Source organism: Durio zibethinus, chromosome 9, assembly GCF_047325235.1.
Source record: "Durio zibethinus cultivar Kanyao isolate XHJ-2024 chromosome 9, ASM4732523v1, whole genome shotgun sequence".
Classification (NCBI taxonomy): domain Eukaryota; kingdom Viridiplantae; phylum Streptophyta; class Magnoliopsida; order Malvales; family Malvaceae; genus Durio; species Durio zibethinus.
This window is the reverse complement of record NC_143170.1, coordinates 28269868-28293748: the sequence shown is the minus strand read 5'-3', so window position 1 is coordinate 28293748 and position 23881 is coordinate 28269868. Positions and strand designations below refer to the sequence as shown.

The window sequence follows — 23881 nt, the reverse complement described above, 5'->3', positions numbered from 1 at the left end:
TTACACTCTTTTCAAATCAAGTCTTGAGCTAAATCTATTACGCCAAGACTTTCTTTTTCGCAGTCATATTTTGATTATAAAGGTTACAGGTTGAAATCGGTTAGCCATTAATTCTTTGCCAGGACATTATGTTTACATTGTCAACATAATCTAAGATAAACTTCCACCGCAAAAACCAAAATTTTGCATTAATGTTGGCTCGAGAATGATTTTTTTAATCAAACAATTTCATTACTCAAAACATTGCATGAAAATATAAAGTAAAAATCTTGAGCGGACCTGATATTATAAGCAAATATTAAAAAATTAAAAAAATTTTGAAAATGAAGAATTCTTCTGACAAATAAAGGTAGATAACTACTTAATAAAAATGAACATTTTGAATCACAAGTACATAATACAACCAACAAAGAATACAGGCTGCCCGGCATTCTTAGCAGTCTTCGGGAAAAACTTACAGATTGCAGTATTCATTATCAAACTTCCCAAAGTCATAAAGTCTACTGAGCTGTCTGCCGGAGTGATCATCCACGTGAAATGTATAACCTAAATGAGAAACTTGAAAAAAAAAAACAAATCACAGGGAAAAATATATTGGCACACAACTAAACTCCTTTCCCTTTTGTCTTCTGTCCTGGGATATTCAATTAACTTCACCTGTGATCTATAAACGCAAAATATTAACTTTGTAAGACAAAGCACAAAGGGGTAGAAATGTAAAGGACGAATACTTAGAATATTGCATCAGAATACAAAACATACAGATTTTTAAGATTTAGTTGGCAGCTGCGTCTGTTTTGCCTAATTGCACCACAATCAAGATCGGGGAGCAGCCATCTGCTGTTTCTTTATCCTCTCTCCATGCTTCACCATGCTGTACTAGGAGCAGCAAATGCTAGAGTTAAATTTGTTATCACAACAAATTCAATACTCATCTCTTCATATTCAATATGATTATATATATGAAACAAAATATCGATTCCCTGACGGGAGTAACATCTTGTTTATTATCAAACCGCTAATTCACACTAAAATCATTACAATTCAATAGAGAAATGCTGACTCCGGTAATACAAGTAAAAAGACCTTATTGCAGGATATTTATCTTTCAAGTTCCAATCTTGTAGAATAAATATATAAAATAAAGTGTTAAAACCAATAAAATTGTGGTTCAATAATACACACAATCAAGTTAGTTTCAATATTACATACAATCAACTATCAAGGCTGCAGATAACTTGCAACCATTAAAATTGACTAAACTATTTCAAAAGATTGCTTTTCTATTATGCGTACGGTAAAAATTTTCACTTGGGTAAACGGGAAATAGCTAGACATTTCCATGGACTAGGTTCCTTTGGTTTCACTTAAATAACTTATTATATTATTGGTTCATAACCAGTTTGCCAACAAGCATGATCCCATTATAAGTAAACTTTTTGTCGGATAAGCTTGGCTTGGTAGAAAGGATGAAAAGAGAATGATGGAAAACTTGTTAATCTAATGGTTAAAGTACAAAATAAGAAAGTGGTTATGAATTTTAATAATTGGATTAACAAATTTTCCGTCCTTCCTACCAAACAAAACCTTATAGTTCATGGGTTCTACTTGTAAGCCTAGCACAAAATTCACAACCTAGTTATCTTGTAGCAGCTTCACTAAAACATACTCTTTTTTTTTTTTTAATTTTCTTTGTTGCACAATTTTATACAAAACCCTAAACTTTATCCTAATAAGAGATAAGAACCATTTGGCCTCGCAAGGTTTATTAACTCAAACTCACTCACTACTAATAAATAGGAGTGGATTTTATTTGGGGATAACCAAATTAACTAATTTATCTAATGAATTTAAGTTAAAAGGAATCCATAACAGAGCCAACCAATCCATTATGAACTTTTTGTAACCAATCCACAACTAATACATAGAACCAATTCATTTAACTAATGAACTTTTGTATATAAGATATAGATAAATACAAGCCCACCAATCCATCTCCTACATGCACAAACCTATTTTTTTTCTCTTGTTCTCGACTCTCCCGCTTTCTAATCCCTAATCCCTGATTTTACCCTATACATTTTTTCATCCTTAATGTATCACTTACCAATCTCCCACAACCTCTACTCACTCGCTTTTCCACTTCGTTCGTCAAAAGTTACTGAATTTCCTTCTCCCCAAAAGCCAGAAGAATGTTATACAGATAAGCAAAGAACAGACACTAAGACAAAAGAAAGAAAGCAGGAAGATGGCATCCATTGGAAGCAATGGAGCTGCAAGGACACCAATATGCTAGGAGAGGATTTGATTTGCTTCTATTCTCTACTTGATTTTTAGCAGCATTTTTCATTTTCATCCCTTTGTTTCAATTCGTGCTTTGTGTCCTAAGCCTTTTTCTCTGTTTCCCAGAAGATAACTCAAAAAATGTTAAAACAACTACAATTAATTAAATTCTTTTAATTATCCAGTTATTGGTTTAATAAGTTTAGTCAGTTTCAGTATTAGATACAAATTTGATTAACTCAACTTTCACAACAAATTGAACCAAATGTATCAAACCAACTGAAAAAGCACCCTTATAATTTCTAAAACCCTGAATCCCTGCAAATTTTCCTTAAATTCTAAGAACTAATCAACACAAAAGTGCTCCACCTACTAACTCAAGAACATTTCTAGCATGTATGTGAAATTAAAACTAATTCTTTCATTACACCTCAAGAAAAGTACCAGCACCTTTAAATTACTTAGATCTGTCCTATCCTATTTCTTACATCTAGAAAATGCTAACTTTTAGGTTCTGTGTTTTGAGACATGGTCTATGAATTTTTATTTTTTTTTTAAAGATTGCCAGATATTACAGATATAATTTAGGAATATAACCGTGCAAAAAGAGAGATAGAAAAAGAAAAGGGCAGAGGGGGCATCACGTACTCAGAAAGAGGAGAAAATGGACAAACATATACAGCATAAACAATAACCTGATATCATGAGGTGTGATAAATATCCATTGGGATCCTTGAGCCAGTGCAAACTCGACTAAAGTGTCCAAGCTGATTTTTCGGCTAACTGCATCCTGGAGAAAAAGATTGAATTTGCTCAGTCCATGTTTTATCTTTCTTGATGGACAACCACATTTACCTTATTCCAAGACAAGTGGCGCAGTTAAGTAACATCCCTACCACCAACACCCCCCCCCCCCCAACCAAGAAAAAACACTCACCATAAACACATCAAACTCATCCATAGCTCGAAATGGGGCTTCAGTCATATCATGAAGAGCCAGCGCAAAGCATAATGTCGAGAAGGAACGCTCACCTCCTAGTCGAAATATATAAAAATAATACTGGAATTACCATTAACAAATTATGAAATTGCCTGACTCATCTGACCATTAAATTAATGACATGGGAGTAAAATATTCCAAAAAGAGAAACATGTTTTTGGATTAAACAATAGTCATGAACCCACAAGTAGAGAATTTTATATAGCCATGAACTTTAGGTTCAAAAGCACATTCTGAAAAACCATATTGAGTGTGGGGGAAAAAACCTGAAAGTCCTCTTGTATCACGAACAATGCTGCTTGACGCGTCTTGAGGCATTTTAACCTGTTATAAGGATAATGGAATAAGGAATAACTATATGAGTTGTGAATTAAGGGTAGGACTTCAAACCAACCACTCAGATGACCGGGATAAAAACATAAGCAGTTAATTAAAACTACACTCAAAAAAACAAGAAGAATTCAGATAGCTTACCTCCACTGAAAGGGTCTTTTCTTCATAACTAACCTTAATATGTCCACTGATACCTTTCTTTCCCAAATGGCCATTAAATCTAATTGTGAAGATTAACCAACAAGGCATTAAGGAATTGCACAGATGCCAACCCCAACAAGAAAATGATAAAATAAATAATCATAAAGAAGGTGACTTAAGAATTGCAAGATGCATGATCCATACTGCCAAGTCAACTCGCGTCTCAGAAGAGATGCATTGCGTTGAAACTTTTTCCAACGCAAGTCTAGAGCTTTCTGACAAGCCTGCAATGTAAAAATTAAAACAGAAAGAGAAAGGTAAGTAACGACCGGCAAACTGAAAAAGGCTTGAGATACAAGGCACCAATCATTTCTTTCAGAATTCACAATTAGAAACAATTACCAGATGCTATATAACCTACAAAATGGATAAAAAAAAGGTCACAGCACTATGCTAATTACAGATCTTAAAACAGATTATTTGAGATCACTAAATAGAGAACTCCACAGAATATAATCTTCATTCACACAAGTACATTCAACAACCTAAAAGTTAAAGATATAAGATCTCCAAAATAACATGTCTAGCTTATAAGTGCCAACTCAGGCTCATATTGCGTTATCACTGACTTTATTGTCTTTGCATCACATCAGCAATTACAGCTTAACTGAAACGAAAGACATACAACAGGTGGCCAACTCTATTCGGTAGATATGATGCCAATAAGGATATATGTCAAAGCTAAAACTGAAATTAAATCCAGAAATTCCCTACCGTTTGAGGTACTTTGACATCACATCAGGTTATCCAACAATCATGCCTTCATCGTCCCAGAAATTATACCATCATGCAATCATCATATGTAACAGTTTTTACCAATCAATTATTTATGAAAGTTTCTCTTATTTCATATAAAGTACTCATGTTGCCTTTAAACCACTCCCCGACCCCCATCCAAAAGAAACAAAAGAAGCTTTCCTCCTTTTTCTCTTTCCAGGTTTCTTTCTCTTTCTCTGCCAAGTTGTTTCTTATGTTGCAACCTTACTTTATGATTACAGACAAGAAAAAAAGTAATGAAAGATAAAATTATTAAATATCAGAAGGCTCAAAAGCAATTGATTTTAAGATTAAGTCCAATGAACCAGCAAAAGCTTGCATGGCACTGACAAACTGCAGCAAAAGCCAATACCTCATAACATTTTTTTCTCCAGCTAACAGTCATCCTTTCCTATATTTTCTTTCTTACTTCTCGTTCTCCCAATCTACAGCAGGGCCAGGGAGAACAACCAGTATATTCTACTCCAAATGAATTTCTAGAACACCTTAGAGGGCATGAATAATTTCAAAACAAGCAAAGCCCAAGTAAAAATAAGCAAACGGAAATGCTAACCATCCTCTAGACACGAGAGGCAAACCACGAAGTAATTAGGAAAGAAACCACCAACCAGAACCAAGTTGAGTGATGACAAAACTCAGTTGCAAATAATAGAGTCCAATATCAAGTACAAGAAATTGAACAATAATGGTGCTTACATCTAATCTTTCCCGAAAAGCTTTATATGTTTCCAGTTTCCTTGAAATCCTATGTTTTTTCTCCTGATACAACATCCTAAGATCATCAATGGATTCCGAATACCTGCAGAAAAAAAAAAGAGAACATAGAATCTTATTGAAAGCTGATATTTGGGTATTTTAAAAGCAAAACATTGAAAATAAACCATACCCATACCGATGGCTCTCATGCATGAGTCTCTGATTCAGTATCTTTAATTTGGCACTTAGTTGCTCAGTTGTGCTTCCATCCCAACCTTCTAAAGCTTTAATTTCACTCTCAGGACAAATAACAGAAGCCTTTCTATAACTCTCCTGCAATGGTGCCAAAACATAACATGGACTACAAATATATAGACAATTCAAATTATTGATTGCTATATCTAAGAAGGCATAAAACCAACCTTACGACTGTTTTCAAGATCCGGATATTGTGCTTCCGCCTCCTTGATAGGAGGAAGAACCTTGTTATTCATTACATTTTCATAATGGACCCTACTCTGAAACAGAAAGTTTGATTTCTGAAGTCAAGTTTCTACAGAGCCGTTAAAGAATTAAATCAATAAAAAAGTTAATGGAAAAGAAGGTAGACCGCTTCAGCATGATTTATTTCTTTCTCTATCTCTGTTAGCTCCTCCTCTGCTTTCTGAAAGGCTTCAATCTCCCCTTTTGTTGATTCTATAATTCATATCAGGGATATATTAAATGAAAGTAAAACCACATGTGCACAATTGAACTAAATGTTAAAGATATTATCATTGTAATAATACCCCCTAAATTCTCTAATGATAACTTAAGAGTTGTGGCCTTTTCTTCTGCTTCCTTCATCCGCTCTAGGAGTGTTTCTAGCAGTGCTTCCTTCCCCTGGATCTCCATTTTAACATCCTAAAAAGACAATTCACATAAGGAAGATATCATTAGAAAAAGGTTTATTAAGTTAATTGAATTAAAGTAGAAAAAATAGTATGTAACCCAAGACAATCATGGAACTAACTGAAATTTCTTGATAAAGTTCATTAGTAGTTGACTCAGGCAATACACTGGCTTCAACAACAAGCAAATTCTGCACATCCTGCAGTTTCAAGCTCTTAGCTGTGAAATCACGCTCTACACCCAAGCGCCTTCTCTACAAAACACAAAGGAAGGAGTGAAGCATCCAACATAGGACATACTGCACATATGGACCCAAAGAGAGATGGAGACAACGAAGAGAAAGATTAAAAGGTATCACTGGGGGAGATGAAGGCAATTCTTGGCATTAGTAGTAATTGCATCCACCAAGCTAGGCACAGAGTTGAAGTACACCCTTGATTTGGGGTACACATAAATTTACATTTCAAAGACAAGAAAACATATTGCATAAAGTTGAGAAACCATGAAAAAGAACACTGATATTTCTATCTATTAGAAGCAATAGATATAACATTTGTGCAACCCGTATAATGATCAGAGACATAAATCCGTCAAATCTACTTACATGTCTCAAATTACATAGAATTGAATGACACTACAACTTTGAAGAAATGCATATGTATATGTGAATAACATCATCAAGAAGCCAAACAGCATGGATATCTGTTTGTCCTCAAGGGAACATGAGTGAGACAAGCACAACAACACAAGTCAGACTCATGTAGAAGTGCTTCCATATAGACAACAATGCACTATAATACACAATGTCAGACTAGTAATAAGCTCCCAAAAATTTTTTTTTAAAAATCAATTTCAGAGAGGAGAAAATGAAAAAAAGAAGAAAGAGGAACGAGAAAAGACCTACCACCCAAAATTTAGCACATTATTGTTACCTTTAAATTATCTAGCCTGCTGCCAAAATCCTGAAGCTTTTTCTCTGACTGCCTCTTTCTACTCTTGCATTTTTCAATTTCTTGTTGAACATTTGATGCATGTCTTTCAAACTCCTTAATTTGATCACCAAAAGAACCACAAAGGCGGCCAATACTAAGCCTTTTATTTGAGGGAAGAATTGTCTGGACTGAACCACGTGAAAACCTGAGAAAGTAATACATCCAACTCAGTGAACAAAACCCCAAGTTTAGCTGGTCAGGAAATATAATTCAGCACAAAGAAGCATCCAATTTACAACAGCCAAAAGCTCCACAAGCACAAGCATGTCTCAGCAAACCAGTCGTACATAACAAAAGTTGACATAACTCAAAGGTGAACTCATTTTTCTGCTCATTGTGAAACTAGATTTCATAAAACATATATAGCCATATCAATTGATTCATGTAGAAAACTTAAAGAACAATATTTAATCTACAATGAAGGAGTACATCTAAATAAATAGGAACAGTGAAGTTTCATATTAGGAAACAACTTACATGAAACAAAAAACAAAAAATAATAAAAGGAAAGAAAATAATTCTATTCTAAAATAAAAACAAATCCCTAAAAACCTAACAATCAAAATAATTGACTAAATCAGAACAGTAAATGACAAGTATTCCCAAAATAAATTAGAAAATCAAGTTGCACTAATGTAGGAGAATCGAATATGCACTAATGTAGGAGAATCAGATTTCTACATTCCCTCTCAAGCTGGGTTATGAATGTTAATCACACTCAACTTGGATTTCAAACTGTCAAAAATGCTTCTAGGAAGAGCTTTAGTCAAAATATCTGCAATTTGAGAACTTGTAGGGATATAGATCAATTTGACTGACCCATTTTCTATCTTTTCCTTTATGAAATGTCAGTCCAGCTCTATGTGCTTGGTCCTATAATGATAAACAAGACTTTTGGCACTACTTATAGTAGCCTTATTATCACAAAACAGTGTCATAGATGTCACAGTTTGAACTTTAATTCTGCAAGTAACCTCATCAGCCAAATTCTTTCACAAATACCATGAGGCATTGCTCTAAACTTAGCCTAAGCACTGCTCTTAACTACAACAGCTAGCTTTTTTCTTCTCCAAGTGACCAAATTTCCCCAAACATAAGTGCAATATCCAATAGTGGACCTTCTATTTGTTACTGATCCAGCCCAGTTAGCATCTATGTACTCCTCAACTGCCCTGTCTAGACTTTTTAAAATATAAACCTTCATCAGAACTCTTCTTTAAGTACTGTAGGATGCGATGAACAGCCTTAAGATACTCCTTGATTGGATTATTCATATATCTACTCCCCATCCCTATTGTAAACCCGATATCAGGTCGTGTGTGAAAAAGGTAAATAAGCTTCCCAACTAGTCTTTGGTATCGCCCTTTGCCAATGAGAGAGCTTCCATTTTCACTTTCAATTTTATTAGTTGAGTCCATGGGTGTATCGACAGGTTTGCATCCAATCATGCCGGTTTCTTTGAGTAGATCAAGTACATACTTAAGCTGAGACTCTGATATTCCATTCTTAAACCAAGCCACTTCCATCCCAAGGAAATATTTAAAGAACGCCAAGTCCTTTATTTCAAACTCCTTTGCAAGGAGTTTCTTCAAGTCATCAATTCCTTCCTTGTGGTCTTCGATGATTATGATATCATCCACATAAACAATAAAAATAACTTTTTTTCCTTCATTAGTGAACTTAACATAGTATGGTCAGATTGACATTGAAGGAATCCATACCTCTTCATTGCCTTGGTCAACCGTTCAAACCAAGCTTGAGGAGACTATTTAAGTCCATACAAAAATTTTTGAAGTTTGCACACTTTGCCGATGTTGTCTTGCCTTTTGAAACCAAGGGGAATTTCCGTGTAGACATCCTCCTCTAAGTCACCATTTAAGAATGCATTCTTGATATCAAGTTGGTGAAGGCCAATCCAAGTTGGCAAAGGCCAATCCAAGTTGGCTACTAGTGACAATAGAACTCTAATTGAATTGTATTTGGCCACCGGAGCAAATGTCTCCTCTAGTCTATCCCATAAGATTGAGTGAACCCTTTTGCAACAAGTCTAGCTTTGAACCTGTTTATATTTCCATCTACATTGTGCTTTATTATGAATATCCACTTACATCCAACCGTGTTTTTCCCTTCGGGCAAATCTGAAATTTTCCATGCCTTATTTTTCTTTAGTCCCTTGATTTCTTCAAAAACTACTACCTTCCAATCTGGTTCATTGAGGGCTTCCTGAATATTTTTTGAAATTTGTACAATTTTTTGAAATTTGTACATTGTCAAAGTTAGTAGTAAAGGCTCGAAAGTTAAGATTTAACCTATCATATGAGATGTACTTGCAAATAGCGTATCAGGTGCATGATCTCACAACTTTTCTTAATGCAATAAGAATGTCAAGGTCACCAGCTGGCTCACAAGTTTTAGTTTTAGATTCAATAAGGACATTACCGGTGCTTGTTTCAGGTCTTGGAGAGTCGAACCAAGTTAATTTTTAGTGTTGGGCTATATACAATTGTCCACTTCTTCCTATGGTTTTTGCTTCTTTGAGTAAACTATCAATTCTTTTGTTTTTTCTTGCATAACCTTAGGGTTTGCAAAGCCAAGAGTTGCCTGAACAAGTTAGGTTTTGAAATTTGCTTTGCTGATAGGTTGGGTAGGTTGAGAATATGGTTTTGATGGGGCTGGTTGGGAATTTGGTTGGGAAATTGGCAAGTCAACAGCTAAGAATTGATATTCCTGAGTAGTATTTTCCCCTTGAATATCATTCTTGCTATAGTCTAGAAGATTCCTAAAGAAGATAACATCCATAGAGCTATAGAATTTTTTTGTGATGGGTGAGTAACACCTATAGTGTGAAAAAAACTAAGAAATAAATCAGTGTAAAAACTTAATGTATATTGAAAAACTGCTCATATATAATTATACAAGAACCTTAGATTTATATACAATTAACTAGGGGTTAAACTAAGAAACTAAATCTTCTTAAAAAACTAATCTTATAATTGAGGGATTGTCTATCTTAATTTTTTATCCTTAATTCTAGGGATACAAATACTTAATTCTAGAGACACAAATATAAATATACATATTACAACCAGCTGTAAATAAGTGTTTTCCCACACTCCCCCTCAAGCTGGTGAATAAGTGTTTTCCATTCCCAGCTTCGAAATAATTTCTTGAAATGTTGCACTACTGAAACCTTTAGTCAATACATCTGCAAGTTGACCCTTAGTTGATACATAAGGTACACAAATCAACCCACTGTCTAATTTCTCCTTTATGAAATGCCGGTCTACTTCAATGTGTTTTGTTCTGTCATATTGCACAGGATTGTGTGCAATGCTTATTGCAGACTTGTTATCACAGTAGAGTCTCATTGGTCCATCTCACTTGATCTTCAAGTCTCCTAGGATAATCTTTAACCATAGTAGTTCACAAATTCCTTGAGCTATTGCTCTGAACTCTTGCTTCAACACTTGATCTTGCCACCACATTCTGTTTTTTACTCCTCCAAGTCACAAGATTACCATCTAAAAAAGTGCAGTAACTTGAGGTGGATCTTCTATCAGTTACTGAACCTGCATAATCAGCATCTGTATAGGCTTCTAGAACTAGCCCCGAATTTCTTTTGAATAAGATACCTCTCCCAGTATTGGCCTTCAAATAGTGCAATATACGGTAAACAGCCTGTAAGTGCACTTCTTTAGGACTATGCATAAATTGACTTACCACACTCACAGTATATGCTATATCAGGTCTAGTATGTGAGAGATAAATGAGTCTTCCAACTAATCTTTGGTACATCTCTTTATTTACAGCAGCATCTTCGTTAGCTTCTCCAATTTTATAATTAGAATCTATAAAGGTATTTACAGGTTTACAGGCTAGCTTCCCAGTTTCCTTCAGAAGATCCATCACATATTTCTATTGTGAGATGAAGATACCATGACGTGAGTGAGCTACTTCAATTCCTAGGAAGTACTTCAATCTTCCTAGCTCTTTTATCTCAAATTCTCTAGCCAAACTGTTTTAGAGATTTTTTCTCTTTTTCATCATCTCCAGTTACAATTATATCATCAACATACACTAATAGAACTGTGACTCTTCCTGAATCAGAGTGCTTGATAAACAATGTGTGATCTCCTTCACTCTGTTTATATCCCATTGCTAGCATCACTTTGGCAAATCCCTCGAACCAAGCCTTAGGAAACTATTTAAGGCCATATAAAGCCTTTTTTAGCCTGCATACTTTGTTTGCTTCTAGATGAGCTCCAAATCCCGATGGAACCTTCATATATTTTTTTTCTTCCAAATTGCCATGTAGAAAAGCATTCTTTACATCAAATTGTTGAAGCTGCCAATTGTAATTTGCAGCCAATGATAACAAAATCCTAACTGTATTCATCTTGGCAACTGAAGCAAAGGTTTCCTGATAATTCACTCCATAAATTTGAGTGTAGCCCTTAGCCACTAACCTGACTTTATACCTTTCAACAGTACCATCTGCCTTGTATTTTACACTGAAAACCCATTTACACCCCACTAGATTTTTTTCTTTAGGCAACTCTACCAATTCCCATGTCTGATTTTTCTCTAAAGCCTCAATTTTTATTTTCATGGCTTGCCTCCATTTCTCACTGGATAATACTTCGGATAATATAGCTGGAACAAATATAGTGTTTAGGCTCACAAGAAAATTTTTGTAGGATGGTGAGAATTTTTCAAATGACACAAAATTAAAGATTGGGCATAGTGGATGCTTAATACATTCTCTGGTTCTTTTCCTAATAGCAATAAGCAGCTCATAATCACTAGTTATAGTTTTAAGAGATTCATGCTCATTTTGAGAAACAGAGTCAAACTGTAGTTACCTCATTTCCATAGTTAAGATCAGGTTCTTGGACTGACACTGATTCAGGATCTAGAATTTTTTTTCTCGAGTACACCTGTAATTCCTTCATAGAATCAAGAACAAAATTATCCTTTGTCACATCTTCTGTATTTGAAATGGATTCAGACTCAAATTCAGTGTTTGACTTGGGCTCAACAGACACAAGTTTCAACTCAGAAAAATTAATGGGTATAAATGTTGAAAAAGAGGACAAATCAAGCAAAAAGAAGTCTTTATCCTTATCTTCCATGAATGAAGTCTCCCCCTGAAGATAAGGTTGAGTAAAAAACTGGTTTACTTTCTTCAAAAGTGACATCTATAGACACATAAAATTTTTTGGTAAAAGGATTATAACACTTATATCCTTTTTGAGTTGAGGAATAACCCACAAAAATACACTTAATCGCTCTTGGATCCAACTTTCCCCTGTTATGACTGTGAACAAGAACAAATGATGTACAACCAAATATCTTAGGTGTGAGATTGTTTGTGGTATTAAGGTTGGGATAAAATTGTGAGAGTAGTTCCATAGAAGTTTTAAATCCCAAAACCCTTGAAAATAACCTATTTATAATGTGTGTGGTAGTGAGAACAGCTTTCCTCAATAAAATTTAGATACATTTGCTTGAAAAAGAAAGGCTCAGGTTGTGGCTAATAAATGGTTGTTTTTCCTCTCTGCCACTCCATTCTGCTGTGGAGTATTAACACAAGATAACTCATGGATAATCCCCTCGTTTTGGAAATAGGTGGATAGACTTTGGTTGAAGTAGTCTCTTGCATTATCAGACCTAAATCTCTTGATTCTCACTCCAAATTGATTTTGGATCATGTTTTGAAAACTTAAAAACATACTATTCACATCTGATTTGGATTTAAGTAAAAAAAACCCAAGAGACCCTAGTACAATCATATATGAATGAAACAAATCATCTTACACCAGAAATATTAAGAATTGTAGAAAGACCCAAATGTCATTATGAATCAAGTGAAAGGGAATAGAACTTCTTTGGTTACTAATTGAAAAAGACACGTCTATGCTTTGCAAGTTCGCAAACATCACAATGAAAATCTTCGACATTTAATCCTTTGAACAAAGAAGAAAACATGTTTCCCAAGGTTCCAAAAAAAAGATGTCCAAGACGAAAATGATAAAATCAGATTTTGTCTTTATTGAAAGATTTTTCATAAAGAAATGACGAAAGTAAACTATTCTTAATATTACTGGTGTTATTTGATCTTTCAAGATAGTATAGTCCATCATTCTCCTTAGCAAGTCCAATCATCTTTCTCGAACTCTGGTCTTAAAATTCACAATAAACGGGATAAAAAGTCACTTTGCAGTTCATACCTCTGGTAAATTTTTGTATAGATATCAGATTAGTACACAATCTAGGAACATGAAGAATATTTTTTAGAACAAACGAAGGATTAACTTGAACATCTCCTAATCTTACCACTGTAGTAAGGGACCCATCTGCAACAATTTTCTTATTACTAGGATACAGGGTATATGTACTAAACTTCTGTGAGGAATGTGTCATATGGTCTGTGGCTCCAGAGTCAATGATCCAAAAACTCGTAATAAGCTTAACCAGATATTTAATCCATAAGAACCAAAAGCTTTACCTAAACTAAAGACCTTACCCAAGGAACATACCACAGTAAGCTTTTCAAGGATTTTCAATAAGTTTCTCAGCTTTTCAATTTTTTCCCTGTCAAACTCTCATTGTTTCCGAGACATCTATAATACTCCAATGATTTTCCCAATTGACATTTCCTCAAATTAAGTGGTAGTGATATCTTTCTTTGAAAGGGTTCGACAATAAAGGCCTAAACAAGATTCGACAATGAAGGCCTAAAAAAAAAGTCAGCAATGAAGGCTGAAAATTTTGCTTCCCAAGAAGAGCCTAAAGCTCTGATACCATGTGAAAAAAACTAAGAAACAAATCAATGTAAAAACTTAATGTATATTGAAAAACTGCTTATATATAATTATACAAAAACCTTAAGTTTATATACAACTAACTAAGGGTTAAACTAGGAAACTAAATCTTTCTAAAAAACTAATCTTATAATTGAAGGATTGTCTATCCTAATTTTTTATCCTTAATTCTAGAGATACAAATACTTAATTCTAGATATACAAATATAAATATACAAATTACAAGATTACAACCAACTGTAAATAATTGTTTTCCCACTTATAGCCCTTTTGGTTTGGAGAATAACCAAGGAATATGCATTTTAAGGATTTAGGATCAAGCTTGCAGCGGTTTTGTTGGCTAATATGAACAAAGACAATGCAGCCAAAGAGTTTGATGGGAACGGAAGAGATCAACCGAGTTTGTGGGTAGGAAGTAAGGAGAGTTTGACAACGTGTTTTAAAGCCAAGAACTCAATAAGGCATTCGATTAACTAAATAGGTTGCAATGAGGACAGCTTCTCTCTAAAAATATTTAGGCACATTGGAAGTCAACAAGAGAGATCTGATAACTTCTATCAAATGTCTATTTTTGAATTCGACAACCCTATTTGGTTGTGGAACGTCAACACAAGAGCTTTGATGGAAAATGCCATGATTGGTGAAGTAAAGGCCGAGAACAGAATTAAAGTATTCCCTTCCATTGTTAGTTTTTAGAACTTGGATTTTGGCTTGGAATTGAGTTTGTACCATACTATTGAAGTTTTGAAAGATTTGGCTAACCTCGAATTTTCCTTTCATAAGGAATACCCAAGTGAGTCGAATATGATTATCGATGAATGTAACAAACCACCTAGAACTTGTGATATTGTTAACTCTTAACGGTCCCCAAATGTCACTATAAATAATTGAAAAAGGCTAAAATGATTTATAGGAAAAGCTAGCATAGGTATTTCGAGTGTGCTTGGAAAGTTAACAAATTTCACACCAAAAATCTTTAGAGATGTTATTTAATAATAAGGAAAATAACCTTTTTAGGTATGAAACATTTGGATGTCCTAATCCATAATGCCATAACATGATAAAGTCATCCTTACTAGTACTAAAGGCTAAGACTGTACAAAAGTTTTGTGGTCTCTCAAGTGCATCATCTTGAAAAAGGTAAGAGTCTTGCACACATCCTAGCACTACCAATAATACTCCCTAAATACTCCCTAAGCCTAATTCCTGAAATTCATACAAGTTGGGAAAAAATTTAGTAACACAACATTTATCCTTAATAAGCTTATTGATGAAAAGTAGATTACAGCTTAAATTAGGGACATAAAAAACAGAGTCAAGCGTTATGTCATTCGAAACTATGGTAGAACCTATCCCTGCCACCTCTGAGAGAGAGCCATCAACAATTTTTACAACAAAACTACCATAATAAAGTCTACATGTGTTGAATAAGGATGCATCTCAAGTTATGGGATTTGATGCCCCTGAATCAACAATCCAAGATTGTGTATTTCCCCATTGAACACTTAAGACATTTAGAAAATTACTTTTTTGTGCTAATAAACTAGTTTCAAAGGTTGCAGACTTGTTTTGAAAGGTTTGTTGGAGCGTCACCTCTTTGTGACTTTTCTCATGCCATACCTTTGCAGAAGAAGAATTCTCACTCTTGCTAGCCATAACGAAAACTCGTGTGGTTATAGTCCAAAGGTTAAAGCCGACTTGCTCTAATACCATGTAGAAAACTTAAAAAACAATTGTCCTTATTTCTTCTTATTCAATCTACAATGAAGGAGTACATTTAAATGAATAGGAACAATGAAGTTCCTTATTAGGAAACAACTTACATGAAACATAAAATAAAAAATAATAAAAAGAAAAATTATTCTATTCTAAAACAAAAACAAATCCCTAAAAACTTGACAATCAGAATAGTTGACAAAATCAAAAAGGTAAATGAGAAATATTCCAAAATAAATTAGGAAATCAAGCTGCAATAATGTAAGAGAATTGGATCTACACTAATATAGGAGAATTAGATTTCTACCATTTAACCACCCAAAATATTGGAAAATTGATATAACTCAATATTAAAGACTTCCATGTAATTAGAAAAACGGCAACATGACATTTATGATAGACCACCAGCATGTACAGTCAAATTAGCGTTAACCCATAAAGATCCGTATCCTATGGCTTAATCTGCTTGAAACCGTTTTCTTCATTTCTTTGCATAATATGTGCCAAGGAAGAGTTGGAGAAACAGCATTAGGAGTTAGAAGTGTCTTCTTCCAACCATTCCTAAAACATCATGAAAAATAATGCTTTTTCTTTTCATGGTTGCAAAATACTAGAAAACCCCGTAGAACAATTAATATCACCTAATAAACTTCAAACAAAGAAACCAATCATTCTTTAAAACCAATTGGCCTTGTACACCATTCCTACAAATCAATTTATTAAGTCATATCTAAAACCTATCACTCCCAATCACTATTTTTGACATTTTGACACCTATCATCATTTGTTACAGATTGTTTTTTGGGAATTGGATTTTAAATTTTGGAATTTTTTGGGAAATTGGATTTTAAAATTTTGAATTACAAGTTTTTTATTTAAAATTTATGAATTTGAAATAGTTTTTTGGGATAAATCTAAGATTTGAATTCAAGAATTAAAACAACCATAGATTTGATAAGGAAGCAAATTTTCTTTAGGCAAAATCTGATAAATACCAACATCAAAAAATAATTTGAAAGCTTAGATTTGGGACTGTTGGAATTAGTAGTAGATTTGGCCCAAATTCAAATTCAGTTACTTCAAATCCTTCCAAATAATATATTTAGATTTAAAATTCAAATTCAATTCTCACTCCCCTAAATACTGGTTCCCAAAAGGACCATGAATGAACAGTAATAGTGAATAAAAAGATAATGGATGAGGACATGAAAGGAGATGTAAAATTAATTCTTGACTTACATTCTAAACCCATCTAAGGTAAAAACCTCTGTCAAATTCGGTATTCTTTGATCAAATGCAACTGCTCTTCCCACGTTGTAATCTTTAACAAGAACTTGCCTCTCAGCTTTACCCTGAAAATACGCAAAAAGTTATTGTAAGACATTAAGCGGCAGCAACAGCTCCTTAAAAACAAGAATGGAAAAGTGAAAGAACCAAATCCTATAAACCCTGCCAAACTGCCCAACCCACCTCATTGGCAATAAGATAATGGAAAATTCTAAAAGAATAAAATAGGCAGAGGGTAGTTAAAAAGGAAAAGTATCTAAAACAGCATATTTAGATTAGAAAACTATGAAAAGAAACGAAAAATTACCGAATCTACTAGAACATTAAAAACAGTAGGATTATCAGAATGTATAACAGATAGAGTAGTCGGGTGGTTCGTCTGGGGAAGCAAGTGATTTGGTATAATCAACCTACAACAAAAGCATTAGCAAGAGGGAAACTATAGTCAAACATCAGTATCATAAACTCAGGCTTTTTAAGAAAATTAGGATTTTCATCCTTTCACCTTGGTCTTGAAAACTTGTGTATGACAATTGGAAAGTAGTTATATCTTGCCTCTTTTGCACATTCTCTAAGAGCAGAAGCATCCTTAGAATTTGTCACAATGAAAGCATTGAGCAACTTCCCAATGGCTTGTTCAACAGCAGGAGCCCATGTATCACCATTGACCAATGTCTGCAGGGCATAATCATAAAACTAATAACAGTTGCCAGTTGTCCACAATTCATCATATATTATGGAAAGCAGTGATACCTATGCTTGTACTTACTAAAAAAACAAAATAAGAAGAAACTTTCAAAGGAAAAAAGCCTCCAAATTCAGAAAAGACAGGAACTAGATTCAGACCAAAAAGGAATTAAGTGATTTTTTTTAACAAAATCCTCAATTCAGTTAATCAGAATATTACTTTAAAAGGAAATAACAAATTATGTCATTCCCACAAGAAATTGTTCTTTCAGGTTAAATGTGCCCAACTTGCCTATACCATTACTATGGCAAAAGAAAAGTTGGAAGAATGACAAGATATTCACAGAGATATCTTCGAGATAGGAAAACTTAAAAAAGTTCCAGCATTCTACAGCCAACCCCACATGAACAAACAGATCATATATTATTATTTAAAGCTCTAGTCGCTTAATTCCTTGGCATAAGAAATGTGCTCACTAATTCTCTGGAGCAATTTTCTGTCACTTACCACATGAGCACCAATAGGACCAATAGGTGGCATAGTGAATTGGCGATGACGTCTCTCAATTGCACGTAGAAGGCGAAGCACTCCATCCCCTCCAAAAGCTGTAACCTGTCAAATAAACATGAAGAAAATCACAGTTCACCAAAGCCCATAAAATGTTCAGGGAGAAAACAAGCACAGTCATATCATTACTTTCATCTAAGAGCAATAAAACAAAAGTTGAACAGACCCTGTTGGTTTGATGTAGACGAAGCTCATGAATTTGATGATCAATCTCATGTTGCTTCTTTTCATAGCATTTAATCTATAAAAGAGAAAACCAGATCAGTGATGTGATGGTCTTCAAGAAAAAAGTATCTCTATAGGCTAATTGAGACAAACAAATTCTGAATTTTCAAGAACTTAATCTGCACACAAATACTTGCATATGTCAAAACTAATTTTTCTCCAAACAATTGAGCACATAAAATGGATAAAGAGTCACCACAATCAAAAGTAATCATATCTAGAACATTTTGAAGCAGTAAATTAACTTCAGAATGTTCCTTAACCTTTACTTGGCATGAGATAAAGCTGAACCTCTATATGCTCCATGATCGCTTATCCTCTAAAACCTTGACCATCTAAAGACACCATATGAGGATTATACTTAACAGACTTCTAGGTATCAAACATAACACTAGCATATATCACCATAAAATAAAAGATTCCATTTTTGAACTCATTTAGTCATTTACACTTGCATACATTGGAGAACTAATATGTGAACTCCATGTGACCATTTCAAAGTAAATGGACAAGCTGAAATGTCCCAAAATCACAGAAACTCATAAGAACATGATAAACTTCTAAGTTGACTATTTGACCGTAAAGAAAGGGGGAGGGGAGTAACCCCACAAACAATTTGCTGTTGTTGCCTGAATTTTGAGCTGCACTGCATTGCTGGGAAGAGCAATAACAAAATTGATCATGGCTAAAGAATACTAACTGCATGCCTTTCCTTTGGCTTGTTCAGGAAGACTGCAGTGAGGTTGAAACAAAATGAAGGAAACAAAGACTAAAGAGAATATCAAGTGTACAGCATGATATTTGAAAACAGCATCATAATCCTCTTCTAGTGTTATGTTATACAATCATAAACCATTTAAAGAGAACAATTCAAACCAGAGTCAAAGTGGAACAGCAAATTCTCATCCATATTCAAGCTAAAAATCTCTATCATTCCTCATACCTCATCATTTATCTTCTTCATTGCATCCATTTCTGCTGAAACATGTTCTGACAAAGTATTCTCGTCATCCTTCAAACTGAAAGGTAATAGTATTTTAAGGGTAGATAGATCTAGAATAACAAAACAGAAGCACAACGAACAAGGAAATGAAATAATGAATAACCTAGAGAGTATTGATTTGACATGATCAACAGCATATTCTAGTTCCTTAATATGTTCCTCTATTTCTGATTCTTCAGCCTGCAGAAGAACAAAAGAAGAAAGGTAAATCCTCTTTCAATAATGTATACCAAAATTAAACAATCAATTCACCCACCACTCTATTGCTAGACCAAACAGCTTGTCAAACAACTAATAGATAAGGAAAACTAATCAAAATAACGATGGTATAGCCATTTTCAGTTGGATGGGAAGGTTAGTATGTAATAGATTAAAGATAACTTTGGAGTAACAATATGATGAAATAGTACATCAAGAAGCAACATTTCTCAAACCAAACATCTTTCATACTTACAATGGTTTAATATAAGAACAAATCTTGGAAAACCACCAAACTTTATATTGCTACCAATGAGAGAGAGATTATCATGAATAAGAACCACCAACGATTTTCAATATAATCAAGATATACATGTCAAAGTTAAAAAACATGTTATCGGATAGGAGGAACCTGGCTTTTGGATTTATATATTGCATGACTAAGCCCTACCAGTGTCCAGTCTTTACAAGATATAAACAAGATCTTAATATTCTTTCTACTAATATACATAAATGTGCCCATTGTTATTCTTACTGAATGTTATAGTCCAAGGCATCTTGTGCTTAAAACACAGAATACAAATATACTTCATAGCATATCAAATTTAAAAAAGAAAAAGAACACATAATACATGAATATTATGATAGCCAAAGCAAAAAACTGAATGTCACATTATTTTAAAAAGAATTTAACTCACCAGTAGTAATGGTCAAAAGTAAATAAACAAGTCGAATGGCAGAAAAAATTAACAAAGACAAGGACAGACCTGCGTATTTCTAATAAGTTTCTCCTGAATATCATGGGCTTGTTCTTCAAGCATCCTGACATCATTCCGCATCTTATGAATTTGCTTACTGTTGCGGCCATGCTCTTCTTCAAGTTCAAGCTTTTCTTTTGTTGCCTAAGATGAACAAAAGTATAAATTCAGAAAATAAAAATAACAAGCAAAAAAATATAACCTGATCATAAAACCATAAATACCACAATCAGATGAAGGATTACACAACTTATAAACATAAAAGCTTATACAGATATTATAAGATGCAATGACAGATTCAATAAACAGACAAGAAATAATACAGAAAGATCTTTATGAGAACTCAAAATTCAGCTTTCTTATTCATATTCAACCATGACTAAACCAATTATAATGGAGAGATGTACAGTATTCACCTCAACTAGTTACTCAAAGAGATAAAAGAAAAATAAACTGATACATGTTACTTAACTAGTTAAAATTGATAACAAGCCCAGCAACAAAGTAAAGATAATTCAAGTAATTCAAACAAAGGATAAAAGCACTTGAAATGGCAAACAACACAAGATAAATGATTCAACCTGTCTTTTGAAACAACAAAGATAGGAAACTATTAATGTACCAAACAAAAAGCATCCCACAATTCATCTTTCCTTCTCCTCACTTCAGATGTTTTTTCCACTAAAGCTGCAACTTGATCTTTCTTCTTTGAAAAGAGTTCCTGCAACTTCACCAACTTATCCTGCAAATAATCAAAATTTTCCGTAGTCAATAAATGCAAGCTAAACTTTTAGTAGACTTCCTAAAAAAACAAAAAGATAATTGATGACAATAAGCCTTCATTATCATGACTAGGGCAGAAATTATCAGTCTAACCAACCAATAGGAAATAAAAAGTTGCCCTTTTGCTTTCTATTTAAAGACTCAAACTGACTTTTAACAACAGAACAACCAGGACAGGTTGTCATGAAATGTTTTAAGCAAGACATTATCACTCACTAATGCTGAATCAATTTTAGCTTGGCAAGTGGGTATGCGTTCTTTCAACTTTTCAATTTTCTCCCTTTGCCTCTGCAATTGCCCATCCACATCATACACCCATGACCAAGCAAGCTTTTTCTTTAGCAGCTGCACCTCTTGTGATATCTGTTCTACACGCTTTATGTTTTCAATCTTTTCTTGCAGCTCACTCAGTTCAAGCTGTATTGGTCTTATCAAATTCTCCAATTCGTCAACAAGAGCATATGCATCCTTCAATTGTTTGATAATACTTTGTAAAAGCTCATCAACTTGTTGAAGAAGTGTAGCCTTAAAAAAGAACTGAGTGATAAAAAGTGTCAGAATTATGCCCATATGGTTCTTTTCGGAATAAAAAGTTGTAAGTTGGTAAATATTACCTTGAATTTATCTTTGTCATTCCCAGAGTGCAAAAACTCCCTGCTTTTGTCTTGGCTCATAATAACACATGGATTCTCAACATCAATCTACAGGTGGTAGAGTGCAAATTTTCAAATATCAGAGTGTAATTCAGCTCACAACAAAGTATAATTTTCAATAAAAGTAAGGAGAAATCGAAAGCCAAATGACAGTCAATACTTGTCAAACATGGGAAGATACTAAAGTAAAAACACAAGCAAAGGACTTCAGATGGTAAGGTGTTCTATCAAAAAATTTCATCAATGTGATACAACGCCATCTGACAATTAAAGAACTTAAGATGTCACATCTTAGATCAAAAGGAATAAACTAAAAAAGGTGAGGAGAGGAAATGTTAGACCATTATCAGAAAACAGATTTACACTACTGCAAAACACATGTTGACTTTCATAAGTGACTTTCACACATCAAAACAGCCACAAGGTCAAAAAGCTAGTCCAAGAGAACAGGAAAGAAAAATTAGAGGGGAAAATCTGAAGAAAGGGAAAGTGAATTAGCATAAAAAGTAATCATCAGCATCTTGAGTAGAAAAGAGGTTAAGAAAGGGCAAAGGCGATCATCACAAGCCAATGTCACAAAGTAGATATCGACAGTCTCCACAAGGAAGACAAACATCCACAAAGAAAATTCAAAAGAAAGTTATCCAATAAAAGGAAATAAAAGATTAGAGAAAAACTTTAGACTATCACATTCAAAAATGAAAATGAATACTAACTTAGGAATAAGCAGATAGAAAGCTACATCAACATATTAATAAAAGGCCTTAACATTTTTCAACCTGGAAATACCACAAGAATACACACCTACCACCAACAAATTAAGCAGCAAGAAACTAATGACAGACGATATAATATCAACAAATTAAGCATTAAGTACCTAATGACAGACCATATAGTATATAGAAAACAACAAAATGCGGCAGGTATGAAAGTAAAGCATACTTGTTAGGTCAAACACTCACATTGAAATGTTCAACCAGCTCACGAAGGTCCTCTTTGCGACTAGCAACTTTTTTACCTGTCCATGCCTCAGATGTAAAACAAGATCAAACGAATATGATAATTGCTTTAGCACCACGTTTGCAACCAAGACAAAAAGAAATAACACGAAACTAAACAACAGACACTCATGACACATAATTTATACTCCAATACAAATACAACATTGGGCATTAAAGAAAATCTTGGGTCACCGGAGTATTAAAGCAAAATGATAACACGACTAAATGATTCAAACCTTGACGATCCTTCAAAACAGTGGAGCTAGTAGAGTCAGAAATCCTGCGTTCTATAATTATGGTATCACCATATATCTCTGGCTTAAAAGCATCCACTCCTTCATTTTTAATTTCCACTTGCACTATAGCATAACTGGGAATTAAAACCATATATCAGATTATCCCTAATTTTTCAAAAGAAAGAAAATAAACCAATAATAATAATAAATAGAACCTGCAACCAGTTTTTATAAATTCTTTCAATTTAGAAGCCCTTTGAGTATCTTTAGCGCGGGATCCAAACGCAATACATAAAGCTGTCAGTATTGCACTCTTACCGCCTACAAACACATAATATTACAAAATTACTCACAGAAGAAAAAATCGTATAAATTTCTACGAAAGTAACGAACACAAGTTCAAACACACAAAATAGAGAGAGGCAGCGACGCACTTCCATTTTGACCGGCGATGAAATTAACCCACTCGCCGAGTTCGATTTCGAGACTGCTATGGCACATGAAGTTCTCTAACCGGATCCTCTTAATAGTACCCGCCCCGGATCGTTGAGCACCATAGATTTGATCTGATGAAACCCTAGAACCACTCATTTTTGTATCCTTAGGGTTTCCCTAGAATTTTGAAAGACGGAAATAGAGAGAGAAACAGAAAGTAAAAGCTGTGAAAAGAAAGAAGTGACAGTGCATGAGCCGCGAGTCGAGATTCGGGAGTGTTTAAGGCGGGAAAAGCAAATTATACTGTGCGACTCGGTTCAGGACGATGAAAAAC

The 23881-nt window shown here is 34.1% G+C and overlaps 1 protein-coding gene across 8 annotated transcripts; it reads right to left on the bottom strand.

Moving 5' to 3' along the window:
- Nucleotides 1-331: 331 nt before the first annotated feature.
- On the bottom strand, nt 332-23881 carry LOC111314568 (structural maintenance of chromosomes protein 6B-like). 8 transcript variants are annotated; one of them, XM_022916044.2, is made up of 29 exons: nt 23547-23881; nt 23328-23433; nt 23113-23246; nt 22838-22893; nt 21837-21923; nt 21439-21759; nt 21062-21181; nt 20449-20583; nt 19587-19663; nt 19424-19499; nt 18422-18496; nt 18196-18300; nt 17506-17696; nt 17308-17410; nt 16953-17065; nt 7114-7318; nt 6303-6434; nt 6079-6193; nt 5901-5986; nt 5713-5808; nt 5481-5623; nt 5291-5393; nt 3962-4041; nt 3758-3836; nt 3550-3607; nt 3221-3318; nt 2979-3073; nt 763-874; nt 332-664 (listed from the first exon to the last, which is right to left on the bottom strand). In XM_022916044.2, the coding sequence occupies exons 1-28, from the start codon at nt 23701-23703 to the stop codon at nt 817-819; spliced, it is 3204 nt and encodes a 1067-aa protein (XP_022771779.2). In that variant the 5' UTR covers nt 23704-23881; the 3' UTR covers nt 332-664; nt 763-816. The 8 variants fall into 8 exon arrangements, with proteins under 8 accessions (XP_022771779.2, XP_022771788.2, XP_089622278.1 ...); XM_022916053.2 differs by having other exon boundaries at nt 5487-5623; XM_089766152.1 differs by having other exon boundaries at nt 17506-17675.